At 34.4% G+C, this 24494-nt stretch overlaps 4 protein-coding genes across 6 annotated transcripts; 3 read left to right on the forward strand and 1 right to left on the reverse strand.

Annotated features, from left to right (window-relative positions):
- The first annotated feature begins 1286 nt into the window (after positions 1-1286).
- Positions 1287-2481, forward strand: LOC104734323 (uncharacterized). Its single transcript, XM_010453870.3, has 3 exons — positions 1287-1460; positions 1564-1722; positions 2182-2481. The coding sequence occupies exons 1-3, from the start codon at positions 1394-1396 to the stop codon at positions 2184-2186; spliced, it is 231 nt and encodes a 76-aa protein (XP_010452172.1). The 5' UTR covers positions 1287-1393; the 3' UTR covers positions 2187-2481.
- Positions 2482-6812: 4331 nt separating this feature from the next.
- LOC104734324 (L-type lectin-domain containing receptor kinase VIII.2) lies at positions 6813-10722 on the reverse strand. Its single transcript, XM_010453871.3, has one exon. The coding sequence runs from the start codon at positions 9115-9117 to the stop codon at positions 6976-6978; it is 2142 nt and encodes a 713-aa protein (XP_010452173.2). The 5' UTR covers positions 9118-10722; the 3' UTR covers positions 6813-6975.
- A 5847-nt stretch (positions 10723-16569) lies between these two features.
- On the forward strand, positions 16570-20296 carry LOC104734326 (zinc finger protein JACKDAW-like). 2 transcript variants are annotated; one of them, XM_010453872.3, is made up of 4 exons: positions 16570-17257; positions 17655-18054; positions 18842-19098; positions 19214-20296. In XM_010453872.3, the coding sequence occupies exons 1-4, from the start codon at positions 17071-17073 to the stop codon at positions 19909-19911; spliced, it is 1542 nt and encodes a 513-aa protein (XP_010452174.2). In that variant the 5' UTR covers positions 16570-17070; the 3' UTR covers positions 19912-20296. The 2 variants fall into 2 exon arrangements, with proteins under 2 accessions (XP_010452174.2, XP_087336395.1); XM_087480269.1 differs by having other exon boundaries at positions 16687-17257; positions 19247-20296.
- A 1197-nt stretch (positions 20297-21493) lies between these two features.
- Positions 21494-24172, forward strand: LOC104734327 (dnaJ protein P58IPK homolog). Of its 2 annotated transcripts, XM_087482059.1 has the most exons (10): positions 21494-21520; positions 21568-21835; positions 22102-22267; positions 22368-22569; positions 22671-22831; positions 22918-23011; positions 23102-23314; positions 23398-23475; positions 23558-23776; positions 23878-24172. In XM_087482059.1, the coding sequence occupies exons 2-10, from the start codon at positions 21706-21708 to the stop codon at positions 24061-24063; spliced, it is 1449 nt and encodes a 482-aa protein (XP_087338185.1). In that variant the 5' UTR covers positions 21494-21520; positions 21568-21705; the 3' UTR covers positions 24064-24172. The 2 variants fall into 2 exon arrangements, with proteins under 2 accessions (XP_087338185.1, XP_010452175.1); XM_010453873.3 differs by lacking the exon at positions 21494-21520 and having other exon boundaries at positions 21565-21835.
- Positions 24173-24494: the final 322 nt, after the last annotated feature.

The following is a 24494-nucleotide window of genomic DNA, read 5'->3' on the forward strand; positions in this document are numbered from 1 at the left end:
GACGATCGATGTGGGATATCTTAATACTTACTAACCAAACAGTGTTAAATACACTAATTATTGTGCTTGTTATAATCAAAAACAAAAGAGAAGAAATACAAACGAACAAGAAAATTTAAAAAAAAAAAAGAGAGAAATATATATATATATATATATATATATATATTATATATAGATATCTTTTCTTTCATATTATCATTCATTCTAAACATCTATATAGTACTTGTAGTTGTAAATTATAAATGAAAAAAGGGAATATAATAGACTGATAATATATAAATTTGGGGTGCACGATCCATCCATCGACCGACTTGAAATAAATGGAAAGGTAGAGAGAGTACAGAGTTGTACAGTTGTAAGACATTAGTGGGGGATAGAGGAAGCATATACAACATTAACATCTCCTCATCCAATTTTTTTCATTTAACTCAATAATATTTCAACTTCATACCAGCGATATATTTTCTCCTATCAATAATGTTTATGCAGGCGATTTTATATATATTGTATATCACCGCCAAAATACAATAACTACGAATGGAATGTACGTACCGGTATTTCTAGCGACATTTTCTACAACGAATTTGGATCTATTATAAACATTATTTTCTATGCTGGTTTGTTTGTACTGTTAAGTAATGATCGATACTACTACTCCGATCCATTTAACTTTTATGAATAAATGAATAGTACTATTGTTCAATAAATACGTCTGGTATGCAAACCAAATGAGTAGATTGGAACACGAATTCAGCTTCGAAGCCATGAGTCTGAAAGCTAATATTGTCCCTCACACATGAACTTGTCTTTTATTTTTTCCATTTTATGTGAACTTAATTATGAACGATAAGTGAAAAACAATTAATAATGGTCCAGTTTTTTTTTACCGTCCATAATAATCCCTTGTCCACAAAGAGCACACTGCACACTGTTCAAGGCTTCAGATGATTAACATATAAAATTCAATAATATTAATAACATTAAAACATGATTCTAGATGAGTATGTAGAAAATGGATTTTGCTAAACGTTTTTTTTATAAAAAAACGGACACAATAATGGTCGTAACTTTTTGCATGGAAATCTAATATGTATTGTTGCTTTTTTCAGTTGATCGATCACCTGGTATAATTTTAATTTTCTATTAATATGTCGAACAGATCTATTCACAATAGACAGTATAGCTAGCTAATTAAGTTTTTGGCGAAAAATAATTAGACATTTTAACTTATCTATTTGAATTCATTTTAATGACTTTAAAGAAAAACATGACACGTTTTTGAGTCCACGTTTATATATAAATAAGGCCATCATGTACCCGAAATATTACCATTCAAAACAAAAACACTCATTATATTGGGTTTGTCTTAAAGAAAAAAAAAGAACGAAGCGAAATGAAATCGTCCGTCATGAGTTTCCTCATCATCTACCTCCTCCTTGCCGTGCCTTGCTTCGCTAAAGGTACTTTTTGTTCTTTGTTTTTTATTTTTAAACCCTTACTTAATTATGTTATATTATTATTTGTAGTATTAAGTCGCTGTACGTACTTCAAAACCTTATTCAGGATCAGAGCAAACGGATTCAGAGGTGTACGAGATTGATTACAGGGGGCCGGAGACTCATAACTCTAGACCTCCTCCAGAGACTATACACGGAAAACCACCGTACATCCACCATAAAACCCTCACCGCTGGATCGGCCGGTGCTCATGTAGAAGGAAAGAGTAAGTTGTGATATCCACCTTTCATATCTATCTATATCTACTCATATACTGTATTTTTTTAATGGCAGTTACGTAAATATCAGTCTTTGAGATTTTTATTTATTTATATATAAAGGTAAACAACGATCATTTAATGATATCATGTGTATTATTAAATGATACCATTTCTTCTTCTTTTAACAATATTTAGATCCAAGGAAGTGATTAATTTTCTGTTCTTGCACATAGTGGATGATAATGGTGACTAAAAATATGAAGGATTAATCAATTGATTAGGGTTTGTGTACATTGAGACTAAGGGAAAGTAATCATGAGTAATATATACTGTATGATAATACGAGTTGATTACATATGGTTTGAGCTCATGCTAATATATAATAAACATTTCAAGAATTTGTTTCCCTTGTATTTTGATTTAGGTCACTTGATTTAAGTTATCTTATCTCTATTATTTATCAGACTAGAGAGAGAGATACCTTTTCCGAGGAGAAGAGAGATGATGCAGAAGCTTCAAGTTAAAGAGGAATTAAGTATGTTTACGAGAGTTGTGATATATATGAGTAATGGGTACAGCTAGAGTTATTTATATACTTATTACATATTTATCATATGATCATCGATATGAGATCAGCACTGTTAGTGTGAATAACACACACTACTCTCCTGATGTTATGTCCGGTCTTTTCTTTTCTTTTCTTCAAGCAGCGTTGATCTGTATCATTTTTTCAGTCTGATTCTAGTAAAACCATATTCAGATTATTCAGGGTATAATGTGTCACCACACATAAATACCAGTATAATTATCTAGCTATTTTTTTTTTGTTTTGACATAGAATGGAATCTGATTTGAAAAACAAAAAAAATTATAGGCATGGAAATATGTTTTAATCCTTTGTATTTCACACTAGGGCTGTTCATGGGCAAGAATTACGAATGACTATGAGAAAACCATAGTTATATTATATAAAAAAAACTTTTCATGATATAGATGATGTTTTGGATGTTGGTACTACAAATAAGTTATTATATATCACCTATTTTATATCTATTTTGGTATTACAAATAAGTTGATTATGTATTCTATTTTGTATCTATCTCCTCCTATATGTTAGTCATACTGCCGTTATTACAATAGTATATTGGACCTTCTTTTTTTTTTTTAATTCTTTAAGAAAATAGACCTTTCAAGTATGCAAGATGTGCAAGGTCTGAGACAATTCAAACTCATGTATTCCTTTATTAGATGCATGAAAACTAAAATTTTAAAATTCACAAGATTGTATATATTATTATACTTATGCATGTATTCAAATTAAAATTCATCATAAATCATGATCATATATCGAGTAATCTAAGACACTGGATACATGGGACACACTTTATCAGAAGTTGACCCACCTTTTAATCACTTCCTCAATCATTTCATTTATAAATTGGACCATGTGTATTATTTATCACAATATTCAGATGATCAGATCAGTACCGCGCGTCCATGCCTCTCACATGAGATTTGAGAAGAACGTTTCGGATTATGAATTATGAGTTTCTAATACAAAGTTAAGTTTTGATTGGATCTATTAATGTTGGAGTACTTTCAAAACAGGAGTTTTTAAAGACACACAACAAATGTTCTATAAGGCATATCAAACATATTCACACAAGAAGAAATTAAAGAGAATCTGTTCTCTTCGATTGTTAAAGAGAAACAGAGTATATATATAGCGCTTGGCATCGAAATTAATAAATGGAGTTTCTTTTAGAACGTTGCGTTGATTATTACAGATTAACTGAACAAAACCTCTAAGCAAAAATAGTCCTATGGCGAATCTGATGTTGAGATTGCTTTCTGAACCACTTTTATGGAGGTGAAATAGCCTAATAGGCTTGTAAAGTTATATCAATTTTAGTCGTCTTTCTCTAAAAACCTAAATTAAGCTTCTTTTGTAGCAGCTTGTATGTGTATGTATAATCGTATAACTTGGCATATTCAAGTTTTCAGTTTCATGCAAAGTTCAAGTGTTAAATGATACAACTTGCATTCTAAAACCAGATCCTTTTTCCCTTTTAAAATGTGAATATTGTATGATGAGAATTGAGTAGATTTGAGTAATGAATTTATTATTAATCCATAATTGTCCTCTTACTGGGCTGCCACAATAATACCTTAAAATGCCCAAGAATTAGACATTAAATACTACACAATTGGATCGAGCCGTAAACCCAAAAAGTATCCAAGTCCGGTTAATTATCAACTTTTATAAACCTTTAGGATTTTTTTTTTATATATTTGTTTTTTTTGTTTTTTTGTCCTTCTCACTCCATTTATATTATTATTACTAGGATTTAACCCGCGGTATACCGCGAGACAATATTTTTAATTTTAAAAATTTAAAATTATATTGTATTTATTTGTTATTTTATTATTATTTTATTAATTTAAAAAATATAAAAATTTACAGGTATTTGATATAAGTATTCAAAGTATAGGATTTTTGTATTGTTTTCAAGGTTTTAATCTGTGTGGTATATGTATAGTCTAGTAATACATTTATCTCCTGGTACACATCTAAAAGTGTTTAAAAAAAAAAATCAATTCCACTTAACTCCCTATATAGGATTAATGCCAACCCGTCTCACCAAAATCAAAATAAATTGTTGCGCAAAAAAATAATCTAAATAAGTTTTTTATCAAGTTTAATTATGTTAATTGTTTTACCAAATTAGCATACTTATATAGTTTATAATTTTTCCATGTCAATATATATATAGTTTATGATAATTAATAGAATTTTAATTTTTTTGGTAATTCCTCAAAAAATAAAAAATAAACCAAATTATATGGGGGTTTTCAACATATTTAATGTGACATTTTATAATTGGATTTTCGGTTTAGGAAATTTATTAATGTTAAGATAATTATGAATATTGTAAACTTTTGTTATGGAAAATCTGTTGTATATCATTTAAATTTAAGAGATTCTAGCATCCATAAAAATAGTTTTGGAGAATTTAATGGGTTAAAACTTTAATGGATAGAGTTGTTTATGAAAAAATCGGAATGTATAGATGTTGTTAAGATTTTATGGCAATAAATGTAACAAATGTTGGTCAATTTAAGAAAATTTAGTATTTGAGTTTCTCTGCAATGTTATTTATGGAATTGTTTTAGGGGTTAATGTTGTAAAAAAAAATTAAATAATTTAAACTTAAAGGACATAAACCAAAATGTACTTCAAAAATGTTAATATAGATTAACTAGGTTGACATCCGCGCTATGCCGCGGGGTTTTCTTTAGAACTTTTTTTTAATAATACATATAACTTGTAATATAAATCATATTGTTTAAAACTATAACTAAATCAAACAGATATATGCCTCTTTGAAAAACAATACATGAGGTGAACGTCTTATACTGAAATTCCATATACAAGCTTCATCTGATTTTTAGAGCATTTATTTGTTTGTTTTCTTGAAAAAAAATGCATAAAAATATATTGTTTCCAAATAGATTTAAAAATAAATTCCATTTAAATTTCTTACATTAAAAACAGGATATTTAGAGTAATAACAATAAACTTTATATTATCTCACTGAGACATGAAATCAATAATCAAATAACCTTAAGAAACCCCTTGATCAGCTCGTATCTTGATCTAACCTTGCCAGATATCATATTATCGGACTAAGCTTTTTAGAACTAATAATCTTTAAGAAATCTTTCAAAGCTTTCATTTTCAATGCTTTTGATACTTTAATTTGCAGATAAATATTTGTCTAAGATCAAAGATGCAATTGATTGTCCCCAACCAAATAATCAAAATACTAAACACGGTGGGAACGAATATTAACTTTGCTAAATATGATATCCTCACAGAAAGTATAGATAGAATCAAATATATTTCTCCAACTATCCTTCCTTCATCTGGATTCGTTATAGCTCCATTTTTTCAAGATCCTTTATAACCCTAAGGATTTTTCATATAAACGTTTTTGGATCTGTTCTTCTGATCGAATTCTTCTTCACTTCAACTTCAATCATCGATTTGAGAAGAATTGACATAGCGGCACGGCCTTGATCGGGAGGAGGGAGAAAAAGTGACGTGTAAAGGAGATTGATTTTTATTGGAACATAAGACTTAGTTGTATTAACTGTTATAATTTGATTGGATTAAGTTTTTAATGATGTGTTATGCTTAGAAAAGTTTAAAAAGCTTAGGTGTCAACCCCAGATGAAAAACGTTCAACTTTTATTGTATTGATTAGATCCCTACCTATGCAACTGCTTAAGTAGCGTAAGGGCCAATGCTTCACCACTCAAAAAAGGTTAGTTAAAAGTTTTGATTTGATTTATGATATGTATTGTATATTGATTGATGTAAGAAATTAGTAAGATTCCCATTCTTTAGTGTATGCCATTTCTTTTATGATTATGACCAACCTCCATTTTCTAACATACTTTATTTACTAATCTGTTTGTTTTTCTAAAGTTTGCCATTCTTCTACTCAATCTCTTGTTCCCCCTTATTGGATGAATCTGTCGATTGTTTTCTTTTCTATTTCACGAGATATTAGTTACTCTCGTGCTGGCAAACATATCGAGCTAAAATTTATGATTTTGTTAATATAAATGTTTTACTAATGTCTAGCCGTTAACTTGGACTTGAATGACAAGAACTTCATTATTAACGCCAAAGTTTATACAATTCAACCAAAGATAATTTATTTTTAGTCACACAACGCTCTGCAAGCTAGGTCTATTATTATGCAAAAAACATACTTTTTGTGGACGCACAAGAAATTGTGCGATAAGAGCGGTCTATGTGATAGACTGATATGATGACCCAAATAGGTTATACAGTTTTTTCTATGCTCCCACTTGTAGTTAAACTAGTTATAGACATGGGGACCAATCGCTAAAACCTTTTCTTATACAGTAGAAACTCTTATCAAATTCAAAGTAAAGAAAGCGACAGTCACCAAACTTACCATCCAAAGTTCAACTATTGTAGTAAAAGTGTAAGAAACTATTAACATTTCTCTATTGAAATCGAAACATTTTTTTATACACTGTTACAAACTGTGGTCTTGAGTTTCCAAAACAAAAGTTATTAAATTGAACAGAAAATTTACATGTAAATTCCAATATTTTTTTAAAAATTAGTATAAATTTTTTTGAGGTTGGTTTATTTTCATATTACGTACAAAATTTTTGCTTCGAATTTAATAATTAACTGTAATTTGATTAAATATTACTTAAACCGATCGGTCCTTGCCGACAATGAAGATGTCATGTTCGGACGAGGAACAAGAAGTCGTAGAGATGGGAGCCAAAACTTCATTACAGTCCGATACACTGTCTTGTAACGTAAGCAATAACTCCGACGTACTAAAGCTCATCGACGACGACGGCTTCGCAATGGGAACTTCCGGTACATCAGCTTCCCCAACTAGAATCTGAACCACACTTCTCATAGTGGGCCTAGTTACTGGGTCGGGTTTTGAACAAGCAAGGCCCACCATCAAAACCCGATTAATCTCCTCCGGGTTAACTTCTCCGCCGTTCCTCAACCGCTCGTCCACCGCCGTCAATAGCTTCCCTTCTCTATACAACCCCCAAACCCAATCTACCAAACTCGATCTCAAACCGGGTCTTAAACCAGGTTCCGGTTCGGGTCGGGTTATAGGTCTTCGACCAGTGCATACTTCAAGAACAACGGCTCCGTAGCTAAAAACGTCGGTTTTCTCCGTCGCTCGACCGGTAAGCAAATACTCCGGCGCTAAATACCCCATTGTTCCGGCGGCGGCGGTTGCGTCCGGCGACTTATCGTGCTCCGTTTGTCTAGCGAGTCCGAAATCTCCTAACTTCGGATTAAAACTCGCGTCGAGCATAATGTTGCTTGTCTTGACATCACGGTGAATGATCTGATTCTCACACTCTTGATGCAAATACGCCAAAGCTGAAGCTACCCCACGAAGTATTTTTCTCCGGTGAGGCCATGGTAACGTCGTCGGAGACTCGTAGAGTGCTTTATCAAGTGATCCATTAGGCATTAGATCGTAAATTAACAAAATTTCTCCTTTTTCTCTGCAATAGCCTTGAAGACGGAGAAGATTCCGGTGACGAAGTGTTCCGATTAGAGATAACTCCGATAAGAATTCAGTGTTTCCTTGAGAGATGTGACTGCATCTTTTGATCGCTATGGTCTCGCCGGAATCTGGTAAGATTCCTCGGTAGACTGTACCGAATGCTCCGTTTCCGATGACTCTTGATGAGCTGAAAGAATCGGTGGCTAATTTAAGCTCCTTGTAAGTGAATTCTCTCGGCGATTTGATGATCTCTGATGAGAAAGATTCAGACTTTCGATTGTATTTGATCTTGCTGGAGTAAACCCAGATTATTACTCCGGCGAATAATGCTAAGAAGAATGCTCCGGCGGTTACTACTCCGGCGACGGCGGCTGGTGATTTTTTACAGAGTTTGTTACGGCAAGAAGATGACGGATCAGCCGTTTTTCTCCGGACGGTGGATACGGATGGTACGATCGACGCCGACGATGACGACGGAGGAGGAGAGTTAGACATCGGCGGTGGAGATTCAGATGATTCGAAAGATGAAGTAAAGCTCCACCAATCTATACTGTGAATCTCAGTGCTTCCTTGTGTTGATCCTGAGAACCCAACGAACATTGAATCGCTAACGTAACGGTCGAGATCGAGAGGAACCGACAAAATCGGAGATTCGGGTTTCACGTTTGAGTAAGAGACGTAAACGGTTAAAACCCGACCCGACCCGTCGTAAGTGATCCATGAGTTCACGGCGTTTCCGCTCTTGAGATCGATGTCGACGTTTCCCAAATCTGATACCGCGGCTGAAACGACGGCGTTTAGATCCAACCCCACGTGGTTCCCGTTCACGTCTTTGAATTCCACATCCATCAACGTGTCGAATTCAACCGCCACGAAACCCGACCCGGATCCGGTTTCTTCGGTTAGACCGAGGAACCCACCGGAGGATCCGATGTATTCTCCATCAGGGCAGATAACGAAAGCTAACCCGCCGCCAATCGAAGAAGGATTGAGATTTGTTACCGAGAAGGAGAAGTACGTAGTGAAGCTCGCCGGCGTACGAGTCTCCGGATGCCGGAATTTAACCGGTTTGCCGTAAAGAGCTTTACCGGCGGTGGAAGTCGGAACAGAGAGCTCACGAGTGAGCTTTATAGTTCCGTTGTTGAGATGAGCATCGCCGAGAAGCTTGAGACTTGAGAGAGTCAACGTACCTAAATCGAATCTCGTCGCCGGGAAATCGCCTCTGACGTCGGAGGAACAGAGGAAGGAGGCGATAATGTGGATGAGAGTAGAGTAAACAGAGAGGAATCTAGGTGGAAGTTTCAACATTTGTAGATCTTTTTCATTGGATTCCTTTGGAACAAAAAGCTGAGGGGAACTTTCGAAGATTTCGGTTCGGTGGTTGTTGGGTTCGCCACCGAGACAATCATACAAAGGAGACGAAGACAAATCTCACTGAAATCAGACAGAGGAAGACGAATGACGACAGAAGAGAGTGGGAAAAAAAAAAGCATAAGTGAAGAAGACAGGTGGATCTGCTGATTGACACGTGGAATTATAAAATATGGAATTTTCCAGCAATGGAGAAGGTCCTCACGTGCGCGCGCGTGCTTGCTTCTGTGTTTTTGAGATCTCGTTCCCAACATAAAAAAGTCTTTGGGAGTCTTTAGTAGAGTTTGTTAATGACTTTTTGAACTTATGAGTTATGATGATCCAAGTACTTCTGCACTTATTTCTTCTTTGCTCTAAATTTAATTTTTAAATTTCATTAGTAGTCATAGTTTTCGCAAGTCCTTTTATCAGTTTTAATAGTTTGTAGAAAACTTTTATTTTTGGTTAATTATTTTTAAGAAATAAGCATATAAACATACAAGGACAACGATGTGAAAGTTTCATGGCACATGATTTTTTTGTTTGACTTTAACGTTACATACTGTACCCGTTTTCTTCAGTGATACTCTCTTTTTATAATTTTATCAGAGGAATCTTCGTATGCAGTATATGATTATATATACAACCAGCATTAACAAAGAATATGTCAATTTCTTAATCATTAATCTCTAACTAATCCACAAGTCCAAAACGCAGCCACTCGTTTTCATACCAGCTCGTGTTACTATTTTTGTATTTTTTTTCTTGCTTTTGTCTCTATTGCTTATTTCTTTTATCTTACTAGGTTGTTGGTAGCCAAAAAAAAAAAAAAAAAAAAAAATCGACAATCTACGAGACATCGTGTCACAGTATGAAGTATTCATGTCTATCTCACAGTATGAAGTATTCATGTCTATCTGAACGTATATTTAATTATTTATTGTAGTTAATGATAGATTAAAGAACATTTCTTTTATTTCAGTCCCTTGTTCTTATTAATTTATGGGTGCAAATGGATGATTTAAATTAATAGGTTGAATAAGTTGAATAGGTTGAATGATCATTCAACCAATATTTTACCATTTAAGATAGAATATAAGTTAGAAAACTTATTCAACCCATTCAACCAAAAAAGTTAAAGAAATGAACAAATTATAAAGAAAATTTGTTTGACTCTTTCATCTCCTATTTAGTGGATGAATGAGTTGAATACTATTCAACCAATTTTATTCGTATCTTTTCAACTTATTCATCTCTAGTGCAACCATTTCCACCCTATATTTTATAGTCTAAATTTTGGTTGGTGATCAAATTACCTCAAACTGGAATCCACTTTTTCTTTTTTTTTTCTTTTTTTTTTATATAAAGGAAAATTCTGAATTGCACGTAAAAAACCTCTAAATGTATCTTATGGATCTGGGTCTGATAAAAAAAATCTTTTTTCATGGGCTTGGGCTCCAGCCTATATTGACCCAAAATAAGATTGTAACAAAAGTGTTATCCCAAGTTGGATTATTAGATTCTGATCTGCTTCTACATTCTATAATGGAAAAAAAAAAAAAAAAAAAAAACAGAAGCATGAGACCATTTGGTATAATCTTGGATTGAAGGTTTCTGATACATCCAAATTTTCGTCTATTGAGTTAGAGTCGCGAGTTCCCGTTATGGCAGATGACAAAAGTAAGAACTTTCGTCATAGCTCGATTGAGGTTATATGGTTCTTGACTTCTTGGTCTAAAAAAAAAATGTAATTCAAGAGCAAGTGAATGGGAGAAAAAATTGAAGACTTGAAGTGTATGGAAAAAAGCCAACACGTATGCGTTGCATAGACAAGTTCCCTTTGATGAATGAAATTAAACTTTCTCGACGACTTATGGAAGGTTCCTCTGTTTTCAACTCATCATTTTCTAGAACCATTGAAACCCACATGTTTACGTGGGCTACTGGGCTTTAAATGGTAAGGAACAAATATATTGGAGTATTGTGGGAAATTCCTTCGCAGTTATAGTTGTCAATTGTCATTAGCCTTACTAATTAAAAAGGCAATTATTAATTTACTAGGAGTAGCAAATTTTGTGGAATTGCATAATAATGATGTTACTCGGGTCATTCAAAGATTACCAATCAAAATCGTGATAGCTAAAAAACATATGCGCGCAATAGTAGAACCATTTTTATCATTCAACGATAAATCAAAATCAGAATAGAGAAAAAAGTATTTCTCTCATATAAAAGCAAAGTGAATATTATTATAGTTATCCAAAGCGGGGCGGTTTACTTTAAAAACTCACGTCGGTCCCTTTTGTTCTAGTTGCAACATTGAACCCACAACGTATTTTTGACGATCAAACTCCATATATTAAGTTATCGGAGATGACTTTCTTCGAAAGAGAGCCAATTAGGTACCGACGAGCTTACATGGGAAAAATAGAAACCTTGTGCTCTTGCACATTTCGCAAGTTTATCGGCACGGATATTATCTTCTCGGGAAATATATCTAATACTGAAATTAGCAAATCTATCTCTGAAATGAATAAAATCCTTCAATTCTGATGAAAAGGTTAGCCAATCCTCGATATTAGACGTCATCCTTAGTAGGTCTGAACAATCCGTAGCAAAAAGGGCTTTATCCAAGTCCAATGCTAATAAGCACTCCATAGCCCAAATAAGGGTATCTAACTCTGCATGTAATGGGGATAAGCTTCTGCGCGATCCTTTTAGCCCCATGTGCAGGATTCTATCACCGATAGACGCAATCCAGCCATGCCCACTCCTATCCACCTCTGTATGTCAAGATCCATCTAAAAAGCATACAAGGGATTCTTGAGGAATTGGGATCGAAGGTATGCATGCTTCTACTACCGCTGGTGCTAAGTCTCTGTTATTTGCTCTTCTCCAAACTTCTTCTTCTTGGATAGCTTTCTCCAGTGTATCTTGCGGAGATTCAGAGATATTTTCAAACACTTTCTTATTTCTTGCCTTCCAAATGTACCACATCATCCACGGGAACATTCTCAAGTTTTGATCAGTTGCACTAGAGTCTCTGCCACGCCCATATAGAAAATCGAGGTTGCTATATAGGAAAGATGAAAGGAACACCATAGGATGGGAAGGGATTGTCGATAAAGCCCATACTTGACGTGTTGGGGGGCATTCAAATAACATATGGTTTATAGTTTCCTCCTCCGCTCCACATCTAGGACAATCTTTATCTCTACCAATATGGCGATAATGCAGGCGTTGACATGTTGCCAAGCACCCAGTCACACATTGCCAAACGAAATGCTTAAGCTTCCGTGATGTTTTTAACTTCCATGCTTGCGCCTTAAGTGTCGTAACACTAGGTCCCTGAGAAGGGAGGTCGCAAGCAGGGCGAGAGATAGCTCTCGCGACTTCGTATCCAGATTTAACGGTATAATTTCCAGACTTTGTCAGAGTCCAAGAATAGCTGTCCCTCGAGGCATTCAAGCTCGGTTTAATCCCCAAAATAAGGGTAATTTCTTTCGGGGGGAAGAGTTCCCGAAGACGTTCAATTTTCCACTTTTTTGTGTTGAAATCTATCAAGGTGTTAACATAAATCAAAGGATTTCTCTCACTAGTTAAACTTTGGGGTGGCCGTGCTAGCGTATCTGGGATCCATGGTTCAGTCCAGATGCACGTATTAAAACCCGAGCTTATGGTCTTACGAATTCCGTACGAAAGAACCTGCTTTGCTGCCAACATGCTCCTCCAGCCATACGAAGGTCGATTTGATACTTGTATCTCTAATGGACTACAATATCGAAAGTATCTCCCTTTTAGAACTCGGCTAAGAAGGGAATCTGGATATCTCAGCAATCTCCATAGTTGCTTTGCCAAAAGGGCTAGATTAAATTCTTCTAGTGTTCTAAAGCCTAACCCACCTTCCGAAAGTTGAGTACACAATTGCTTCCACGATATCCAGTGTAGTCCTTTACTGTCTGCTTTATTGCTCCACCAGAAATTGGCTATCGCGCTAGTTAGTTTTGAGCATATAGCTTTCAACCCACAACGTATTTGTCTTTGAAAGTTCAAACTAAAATAAACTAGAAAACAATGCTGCAAAAGTTAAATATTTGCTCAAGAGAAACCAAGTGCGAACCGCATCGCTATAGCTTCAAAGAATAAAATAGAGACATATCTTAATGGGGCCTCATATCCGAAAAAACATACCTTCAAAAAGAAAAAGAAAAAAAAATGTGATTCATGCCATGTCTTTGATTTATCAGAAATTTATAAATTCGTCTCAAAGTTAATTGGTATATTATGTTTCATTTATTCAAGTATTGCATCATGTTAACGAAATATATAGATCTCTTGCTTATAATTAGCATTTGATTGACTGGTTGACACTTAAAGAAGTGATCTTAATCACTTTTGTTCTGAGTTCTAACGAAAAACCACTAGTGATAAATCTCGATCAATTTGTTTATTTTAATCGTTGCGATGGTAATTCTTTATATAATGACGTCGATCGAGCTTTTTTGAATATTGACCGATTGAATTTAAATAAGACCGGCGTCCATATTCAATTATTTGAATTGTTACAAAAGTTATAATTAATCAAATACAAGTGGAGCCATAAATAAAATGAAGTTTGCAACAATTTATTGGTGCTCATTAGTTTTGCGTTTATACAAATCTAACTGAACATATTATAATTGTATCCTGTATATACTATTTTATTGGAATTTATTTACCTTTAGGTCTTCAATAATCAATGTCAGATCAAATCGTTAGTTCAAAAAGATAAAACTAATCGTTAGTTCAAAAAGTAATTTGTTGGTTAGACAAGTTTTCCAACGATTTTTTTTTGTTCATAATCGATGTCAGATCAAATCGTTAGTTCAATAATCGGATAATACAAAATCAATTATTTGCATACATTTGAATTTACTCATTATTTTACGGTTGAACCCAAAATAATTAGTATATTTGTATATGCATTTATAATTATGTGTGAGTATATATGCTAGATTATAATAATACGTTTCTTAATCGTAGACACAAACTTTGGATACCAAGAGGGGAATATGAAAGCATCCAATGGACCAAAAGATGGTAAACACAAAAGGCCAAAAGAGAGGTTGGGTTGCATTATTTTATGGAATTTTTAATGTGATCTAATCTACTAGTTCATTTTATTTATCATTTAGAGAATGATTTTTTTAAAGAAGAAAACTATATTTAAACTACAGTCGGTCTTCATATATCTGTTTGTCTGCGTTAATTTACTTTTTGTCAAACATTTTTTTCTTTGCTAATTACAAAGTTGAGACCCTCAGGTGGAACTCGAACTAGGGTATATATGTATCGATACGAAAGAATTTTAAACTTACGATTACTAACATATACTGAGTGGGTATGAACTTTCGAGTTCGAATTGTCGGTATTTTATGTTATCACTTACTACATATAGCTATTATATTTTATGTGTACGAAATGTCTATTTATTTGGTATTAACTATTAAGGTATACTTTCAAATATATAGTAGGACAGATTATATTTGCGTTTACAAAATATTTAGAAAGAAAGTACTGTTAACTTTTAAAATTTTTAAAAGAAACATAAATGCAACCAAAAATATCAAACGTTTAAGTATGTACTAGAAAGTTAGAGACCCATTTGTATTATAATTGAACCCAAAAACCATATATTCATAGAGACTCACAGCATTATTAACATGATGTTCATGAGCTTCGATCTCTACGTGACTAAAGATTGATGAAAGGAAAAGAAAACTATATATGATCAGATGGATGATAATAGAAGACCAATGTGCATGAGAATCATAGCTTCAAAAAGAGGGTCCTACAGACAGAGAGACAGGCGTCACGGACTGTCCTATCGTCTTCATCGGGAAATGCCAAAGATCCTCTCTCTCTCTCTCACATTACACAAACAACATGCAACATGCTATGTTTGGTCCAACTTGTAATTATGCCTTAATCATTTCTTTCGATCTATTTCCTTAAAGGCAATTCCCTTTTCTTCTCACTTCCTCGATTGCACAAACCAAAAGAAGAAAAAGCGAAAGAAGATCACACTTGAATGAGTAAATAAATTTGTAGTCCACTCAAGAAATCCAATAGTTTTATTTTGTCCATATCAAACGATCAATTGCATGCAGTTCATATTTTTTTCAGAACTGTTTGTACTTTTTTTTTCTCGAGTTAATAGATAAAAGAATAAACCAAATGTCTCATGAACCATGTTCTACTTCTAACAAGACTTTAATTATAATTTTGGCTAACATAAGTGATAAGTACATGTTTTCCTACGTGACATATTACTAGACTACTAGAGTAACATTTCTTCGCTTCTGGATCTATTAACGACAGTAGATCATAGATTTAGTGTCAATATATATTGATCGATACCACATTTTGACTTCACGTGGGTGTATTACACATTCTTACATTTAAACCTAAATTACTTTTTTTCGCATTTTGTCTAGGAGCAATTTGCACTTCCACTTAATGCTTTTAAGATGTTTTTTTTTTAAATAGTTGAAAAGAAATATAAATTACAAAAAGGCTTTTTTGAGTTCCTAAAACTTTTTGGGAGTCAAAGATGGTGCTCTCTTTAAACAACGGGAACCTTTTGCATCTACCTATATGCTTTGTTCTTGGGACACCGAACATTTTCCTTTGCCAAATACAATTTCTCGGGTGAATAAAACTTACAATTTATAAATAAAATAGGAGTTGAAACTATGTCCAATTAAATTTATATCCAAACCATAGCAAGTACATGTATCAACGTAGAATTTTCATAAACTAACTAATAAAAAGTGTTATATTGCATTGGCAAACTAACTATATTAACGAAGTGTTAAACCTTTTATAAAGTCGCAACCTTATAAAAACGTTATTCTTAAGAAAAATAACTTAACATATCAATATTTTATATAAGAAAATTATTGAGACTTTAGTTTGAATTTGCATATATTTTGTATACGAGTCCATAGAGATGTTAATTATTTACTGTTTACAAAAGATATAGTACTGTGTATGTTTTGAAAATGAAAATTATTAATTTAATTTGTAGAAAGAAACTTATTACAAATAACATCAAAAACAATAAAGTGCCAAAACTAAGTAACCCTTTATAATTGTGACCGTAACATAAATTTTTTTCTCTACGTTCGATCGGTTTAATCTTATATGAATCAAGATTTTAGTTCAATCAATAATACCAAAAATATTCATATAATTATATATTGTAAGTATCAACATAAATTAATATTTTTTCAAATAACAATAGCATAAAAATATAATTAAGGATACTTTCCATATATTTATATCTTCTCCCAAGTTTTAAACACACCATAGATGTACACATGCACGTGTGTCTATGTAACTGCGAGAAATGAAGAGACTGGCCTTTTCGAAGAAAATATTATTAATTTTAAAACATCACTTTTCCCTTTTGAAAATAATTCACAGATCGACTAAGGGTAGATCTCTATAAGAGAACATCTCCCAGATCTCTCAACATTTTTTAATACAAAGAAAAACTTTATTCATGTAATTTTCTTCTCTTTATAATAACAAATCCTCTTTCAATATTATCTTTCTATATACATATACTTTCGTGCCTTGAAATTTTCTTCCTCATCTTCTTTGGTCTTTTCTTGTCATTTGGCATAACCAAAGAGTCAAGCACATTCAAACATTCTCAAGCCCTAAAACCCAAAAAAAACTTATATGCTCTTGTTCTTGTTCTTCTTCTCCCCTCTACAAATTAAACCCTAATTAACTATCTCTTTTGTTTGTATACTGTTTTAAACCTCCTGTTCATCTTCTTGTTTTCTTGCGAGATTTTACAAAAAAACAAAACCCAGCTGTTCTTGTTCTTGTTCTCTAGCTCTCTTTTAAACCAGAATAGATATGCAGATGATTCCAGGAGCTCCATTTTCTATTTCATCTTCCATGGGAGGGTTTGTTCATCAAGAAACACACCTTCATCATCTTCAGCAGCAGATCCCTGACTTTAACCCTAATTCTAACCCTAACCCTAATGCTAAACCAAACGCTTCATCCGCCAAGAAGAAGAGAAATCAACCTGGCACTCCAGGTAACTCCTTCCACACCATAGTATACCCACATGTATATACATATATATAAATATATGGGTATGTATTAATTTCTACATATCTAACACAGATACTTCAAAATTATTAGCATAAAATGTAGCTCCATACTTTCGTATAATCTGCTTTCTAATGAAAATAACATTTTAGCAACAAAAATGCATATATATTATTTGCTGAAACAATCGCAAACTCAATAATCATATAGGCACATACATCTGTATATATATTGCTTATATGCATATGTTAGCTTATTGTATCCGTGTTGTCATGTTACGTATTTGTTTTTTTTAATAATCCGTTCAACATCTTTGGAGTCATTAGAACAAAATATGCGTTGATATATGATAGTACCTCATATTTATACATATCTATGGACAGATCCAGATGCTGATGTCATCGCTCTATCGCCAACAACACTCATGGCAACAAACAGATTCGTATGCGAGATCTGCAACAAAGGGTTTCAAAGGGACCAGAACTTACAACTCCATCGCCGTGGCCACAACCTTCCATGGAAGCTGAAGCAACGGTCCAAACAAGAGGTGATAAAGAAGAAAGTATACATATGTCCTATCAAGACCTGTGTACACCATGATGCTTCCAGGGCACTTGGAGACCTCACTGGGATCAAGAAACACTATAGCCGCAAACACGGCGAAAAGAAGTGGAAGTGTGAAAAGTGTTCTAAGAAATATGCTGTTCAGTCTGATTGGAAGGCACATGCAAAAACTTGTGGCACTCGCGAGTATAAATGTGACTGTGGCACGTTGTTCTCCAGGTAATAATTACTTACGAGATTAATATTTCGTATTGGTTGATGTATAAGTTGGGTTTGTGCTATCTGAAGTATTAGAACTTGATAATATATCTCTAATAGCAATATCCGATGAAAAGAAGGCAAATAATTCATGTGAGTGTTAGAGCTCAAAAAAATTGTGTGACAAACTCTAATAGATATAGGTGTCTGTATATATACATATCTTAGTGTCGGCATGAGTATGTGTGCAATGTCTTGTGATTAGATATATCTGTTGAGAACTTGGATTAGAGCAGAACATTAATTGAAGACTTTCTGACTTTTGGGGAGCATTTATTTTTATTTAATTTATATTTTCGAAAGAAAAGCTGCATACTTTATGAGTATGATAATCGATGAGATTCATGAGCATCTAAGAATTATTTTGTGTGTTTGTATGTGTACATGTCTATTTGGCTTCATTCTTTTCTTCTATTCACACGATATGGCAAGAAACTAGCTATATACATATATCTATGTCAACAACCACATGCACATATACATATATAGATGATATATATAAGTTTTATGTTTGTTTCTGTCTTCATGTCGTGAGTTTGCATAGGAGAAATAAATGCTTACCCCGGCCAAGAATGTTTCTTTTGCCAATGATTTCAAATTCAATGCTCTTTTAATAATTGATGCCCTTGTCTCACTATACTTAAATTACTTAATTATATAGACTTTTTAATTACTCATCTCGTTAACTTAAATTTTTGAGCAAACCTGTAACATTTGTTTTTAATAATTAATCGATCTAATATTATAGGAAAGATAGTTTCATCACACATAGAGCGTTCTGCGACGCATTGACTGAAGAAGGTGCAAGGATGAGCTCACTAAGTAATAACAATCCGGTGATCTCTACCACGAATCTGAATTTTGGAAACGATTCAAATGTTATGAGTAATCCAAATCTTCCTCATGGATTTGTTCACCGAGGAGTTCATCATCCCGACATTAATGCTGCTATCTCTCAATTCGGTTTAGGGTTTGGCCATGACCTAAGTGCAATGCATGCCCAAGGTATATATATCACATCAAACATCTTTCTAAATAGTTATTTCATATATATGATAGATCAGTTGTTTTCAATTTGATGAATATGCTATAATACTATTGTTAATTATATTCCGTTTAGGTCTATCTGAGATGGTTCAAATGGCATCCACAGGCAACCACCACCTCTTCCCGTCATCATCATCATCATCCCTCCCTGATTTCTCCGGCCATCACCTCAACCAACAATTCCAGATTCCAACGACCTCCACAAACCCTAATCTCACCTTATCATCCTCAACATCACTACAAGCCTCAGCTTCATTACCATCACTACAACAACAACACCAAACAGGAAAAGACTCATCTTTCTCACCACTCTTCTCCTCTTCCTCGGAAAACAAACAAAACAAGCCTCTCTCTCCAATGTCTGCCACAGCCCTCCTACAAAAGGCTGCACAAATGGGCTCTACTAGAAGCAATTCCACCACCGCTCCGTCCTTTTTCGCCGGCCCAACAATGACTTCATCCTCAGCCACCGCTTCTCCTCCTCCTCCTAGATCGTCTTCTCCAATGATGATCCAACAACAACTCAACAACAACTTCAACACCATCGTCTCACGAGAGAGTCACAATCTTGCTCCTCCTCCGCTTAGTGGTGTAACCACTAATAGTGGGGATAATAATCCTTTACAATCGAACCGGTCGGGTCTAAATCCGGTTCAACAGATGGGTCTAACCCGGGATTTTCTAGGAGTGAGCAACGACCATCACCCTCATCAAACAGGCCGTCGCACGTTTTTGCCTCAAGAACACGCAAGGTTTGCTCCATTGGGTTGATTGTGAGTTGCAATAAATTACGTTGTATTACATATTTGGATCGGATCAATCGAAATATGGGGGAACAAGATTTTGTGTTTAATTAGGATTGGAAGTTCCTTTGAGGAGACAAGTCTAATAAGAATCGTACCCCCCTTGTGAAGTGGTCGGAATGTGGGGACAAAGGTTGACAAGACATCATCATATCAATTTTTACATTGAATATGTACTTTTACTATCTATGTTTATGGCTATCGCCATCATATATACCATGACATGGATGATGCATGGATATATGTATTTCCAATGTTGTCGTTTTGTAAATGTTATTTTCTTTTCATTATTGTAATGAGATATTAAAAAATATGATCTGTATAATCCTCATGAGGCATTGAGGCTTTTCCAAGTTTGTTTATCATGAAACTGTTTACGTCGTTCATGTGATATTTTGATATGTTCTATCCCAATCGGAAGAATGTTGGGTCGTAACTCGCTTGGAAATCATTGGATTAACCATTTATGATGTTTTTGTGTAGAACTAATATAATGGCACATATACATACTGGTCACTACTCTTGATTCGAAATTTAGATAAGTTGACAATATCCTACAAAATGTTCTCCAAGACTACCCAAAGTCGTTTCAAAAGTTTTCAAACAAAAAGACAAACACAATATTTTACGTCTATATAAGTTTTCTTCAGTAAAAAACAAAACTCTTATATGTACTATTATTTTATTTTTTAAAACCAGTTGGAACTGAACGGCCTTGTTGAACTTTCCTTTTCAATAGGTACTTGATCCAAACTCGAGTTCTAGAGATGTGTGTCATGTCAATGTACCTTTGGGTTCTGCATAAAATGAAAATAATTTAATTTCCACTTTTCAGTAGATTAATAGGCCTTGTCTTTATTTTGACTTATTCTAACTCCATACATATTTTAGTTATTCACGACTACTATAATTTAATAAGTAGCTAGTATTATTGTACATAGAAAATATGAATTATGTCGTCTTGTGGATCCATGCATTATTCCTTTTTCATTGTCAAACACAGAAACACTATAAGACTATATATATAATAAGTGCCTCTAACTATATGGTGCTTGTAGGTTGCATTTTTTTCCTACTAATAAATATTCTGTATTTAAGTTTAAAACTCGGCATAACTAACTAAAATCACAAAATAGAGAAAATCTAATTTACAAAATAAAATAAAATTAAAATAATTTATTCAAAATCACGATAATTTTGGAAAAGAAAAACAGAAAGGATTGGGCCCTAACCGGTATAAGTTTGTGTTACTGATCCGTTTAATTACACTTTTAACATTTTGGGCTTTTGGGGCCATATTGATCTCTTCAAGTTATAGAGGCCACAACTCTACTAGGCCCAAGAATCTCAGTAATCTTACGTGGCAGTGTAAGAACCAACGTGTAAACAGTTAGTCGTACGTGTTTGATTCTCATTGGTAATAAGATGCAAAACTAAAAAAGTGCGCAAAACATATTCCACGTGGATCATAGTGATTGGATAGAACAACGTGTTGTTACTAGTATACACATTGAAGAAACATGCAAAATCAAAAATCGAAAATAGGTTTCGAATTCGATCCGAACGAAACACACAAATTCGCGTGGAGCTTTTTGCTTAGAATCGAAGATTCTTCTTCTTCTTCTTCTTCTTCTTCTTCTTCTTCTTCTTCTTCTTCTTCTTCTTCGTTCGTCTCTCTCCAATTTCTGAATATTCCAAATTTGTGGGGGTGTGGCCGTATACAGGACAAGACAGTGTATGTATATGTACTGAAATCGGGAGAATGGATCTGTTCCGAGTTTGGTCAGGGATGGATATCTTAGGTTGGAGAGGAATGGCCTACACAGTTCTTCTTCTCAACTTTGTATTTGCTTGCCAACTTCTTTTCCTTCAGCCTCTCGTTTCCACTTTAGGTATCCCTTTTTTTTTTCCAATGTGGTTAAAGTTCATGTTTGTTGTTTTACAGTTTAGCTGATTTGGATATTTTAGGGTTTAGAAATTTGCACCAAATTGTGAATTGTTTATTTCTTTTTCTCTGGAAATTTGGTTTCTTTGGTGTTGGGTTTGTTGCAATCCCTGTACCGGAATCGAATTTAGGGCTCCCCACATTATGAGTTAATTGATCAAATTTGGTTTAAAATATGTATTTTTATCGTGGTTGTTATTTTTTTTGGTACAGATGGTCAATCAGTGGATGCTGCTGAGTTATTTGAGAGGGCTTCACAAAGTATCAAGGTTAAGCGTTACAGCGATGCCCTCGATGATCTGAATGCAGCCATCGAAGCAGACCCTGCTCTTTCTGAAGCTTATTTTAAGCGTGCCTCTGTGCTTCGTCATTTTTGCAGGTATGGAAAATTGGCAAAAAGGTTCTATTGGTTTGGATTATTATTTTTCACTGAAAAGGTTAGAAGATATGACTTTGATGCTCTTATTACTGTGTTATAGATACGAAGACTCTGAAAATAATTACCAGAAATATCTAGAATTTAAATCAGGAGATTCAAATGCTGAGAAAGAGCTCTCGCAGCTTCATCAAGCTAAGAGTGCTTTGGAGACTGCCTCAACTTTGTATGAATCAAAGGACATTGCGAAAGCTCTTGAATTTGTTGATAAAGTTGTTCTTGTCTTCTCCCCAGCTTGCTCTAAGGTTCTCTTCTTGATGGCTTTTTAAAATATATATATTTTAGTAGTACCTCCTCTGATCGATCATGCAGTTTCTTATTGTTTACCTCGTTTTAATCACTTCAGGCAAAGCTTCTCAAAGTCAGGCTCCTTATGGTGTCTAAAGACTACTCTGCTGTAATTTCCGAGACTGGTTATATTCTCAAGGAAGATGAAAATAATCTTGAGGCTTTGCTCCTTCGTGGCCGTGCCTACTACTATTTAGCTGATCATGACATTGCCCAAAGGTTTGTTCTAACTTCAAACCACTTTTAATTTTAGAAAGATTTTGGCTCCAAAACTGATATGCGCTTGATTAAACTCTTTGTTTCAGGCATTACCAAAAAGGGCTTCGTCTTGATCCGGAACACAGTGAACTGAAGAAAGCATACTTCGGACTGAAAAAACTGCTCAAGAAGACAAAAAGCGTGAGTCCTGCAAACCTCTTCGTCTTCCCCTAACATTGAGCTTTAGCTGCCAATTATAGTGTGTTGAAAACTTGTGTTCTATTATTGCAGGCAGAAGATAATGCAAACAAAGGAAAGTTGCGAGTTTCAGCAGAGGAGTATAAAGAAGCTATTGCTCTGGACCCTGAACACACGGCAAATAACGTGCATCTCTATCTTGGATTATGCAAGGTCTCAGTCAGGCTCGGCCGTGGAAAAGACGGCTTAAATAGCTGTAATGAAGCACTTAACATCGATGGAGAATTGATTGAAGCTTTACATCAGGTTCAAATCATTAAGTATCATATCATTACACATTCGCAACTTTTCTATCAAACAAACAGGTTTCTGATTACTTACTTCATCAGAGGGGAGAAGCTAAACTGTTGCTTGAAGATTGGGAAGGAGCTGTGGAGGATTTGAAGCAAGCCGCTCAAAACTCTCAGGTTGGTTTAAAGATTAGTTTGTTTATCGTCAGTGTTTCTGATTCTCTTTTAACGTAACTAAACACGCATCTAACTGTATCAGGACATGGAAATTCATGAAGCACTTGGTAAAGCAGAGAAGGCACTAAAGATGAGCAAACGAAAAGATTGGTATAAGATTCTTGGAATTTCCAAAACTGCTTCCATCTCTGAAATCAAACGAGCCTACAAGAAGCTTGCTTTACAGTGGCATCCCGATAAAAACGTAGACAATAGAGAAGAAGCTGAGAACAAGTTCCGAGAAATCGCTGCAGCTTATGAGGTTCAACAAAATGCACAATCCCCTTTCATATTCACTCACACACACAAGCGTTCCTGTGGCTCACTCATTTTTATTGTATATCTAACGTGTGAATTGACCAGATTCTTGGAGATGACGATAAGCGGGCGAGATTTGACAGAGGAGAGGATCTTGAAGATATGGGTGGAGGCAGCGGCGGAGGATTCAATCCGTTTCATGGTGGTGGTGGTGGTGGACAACAGTATACTTTCCATTTTGAGGGCGGTTTTCCCGGCGGCGGTGGTGGTTTTGGCGGTTTCGGTTTCTAACTTGGACATGAAAGTATCATGTAACTTGGACATGAAAGTATCATGTAACTTGAGACTGAACTTTCCGAATTATACTCAAAAACACATTTTCCTTTCTTTCATCAGAAAAGTTTTGTGCAATCTTAATCGTAATGCTGTCCCATTTTGAATCAAAACAGTAACACATAATAATACAATCTATATCACAATCCTAAAGTACAACAAATTTAAATGTGTATATACGTAAATGTGTATATGTAAACATCATAATCTTCAAGCAACAGTTTAGATATTTTCAAATTTCATTATGATCGTTTATTTCATTTTTTCTTTGAATGCTCTATCTACCGTCAGATCTAAAATACAATTGCATCTAATGGCTGTAATGGGAAGTGACCAAATATTATATGATGATTTGTTTTATTGTTTTAACCGTTGGGTACTGCCACGTG

The sequence above is a fragment of the Camelina sativa genome, chromosome 13 (assembly GCF_030686135.1).
Source record: "Camelina sativa cultivar CO46 ecotype springtype chromosome 13, ASM3068613v1".
In the NCBI taxonomy this organism is placed as follows: Eukaryota; Viridiplantae; Streptophyta; class Magnoliopsida; order Brassicales; family Brassicaceae; genus Camelina; species Camelina sativa.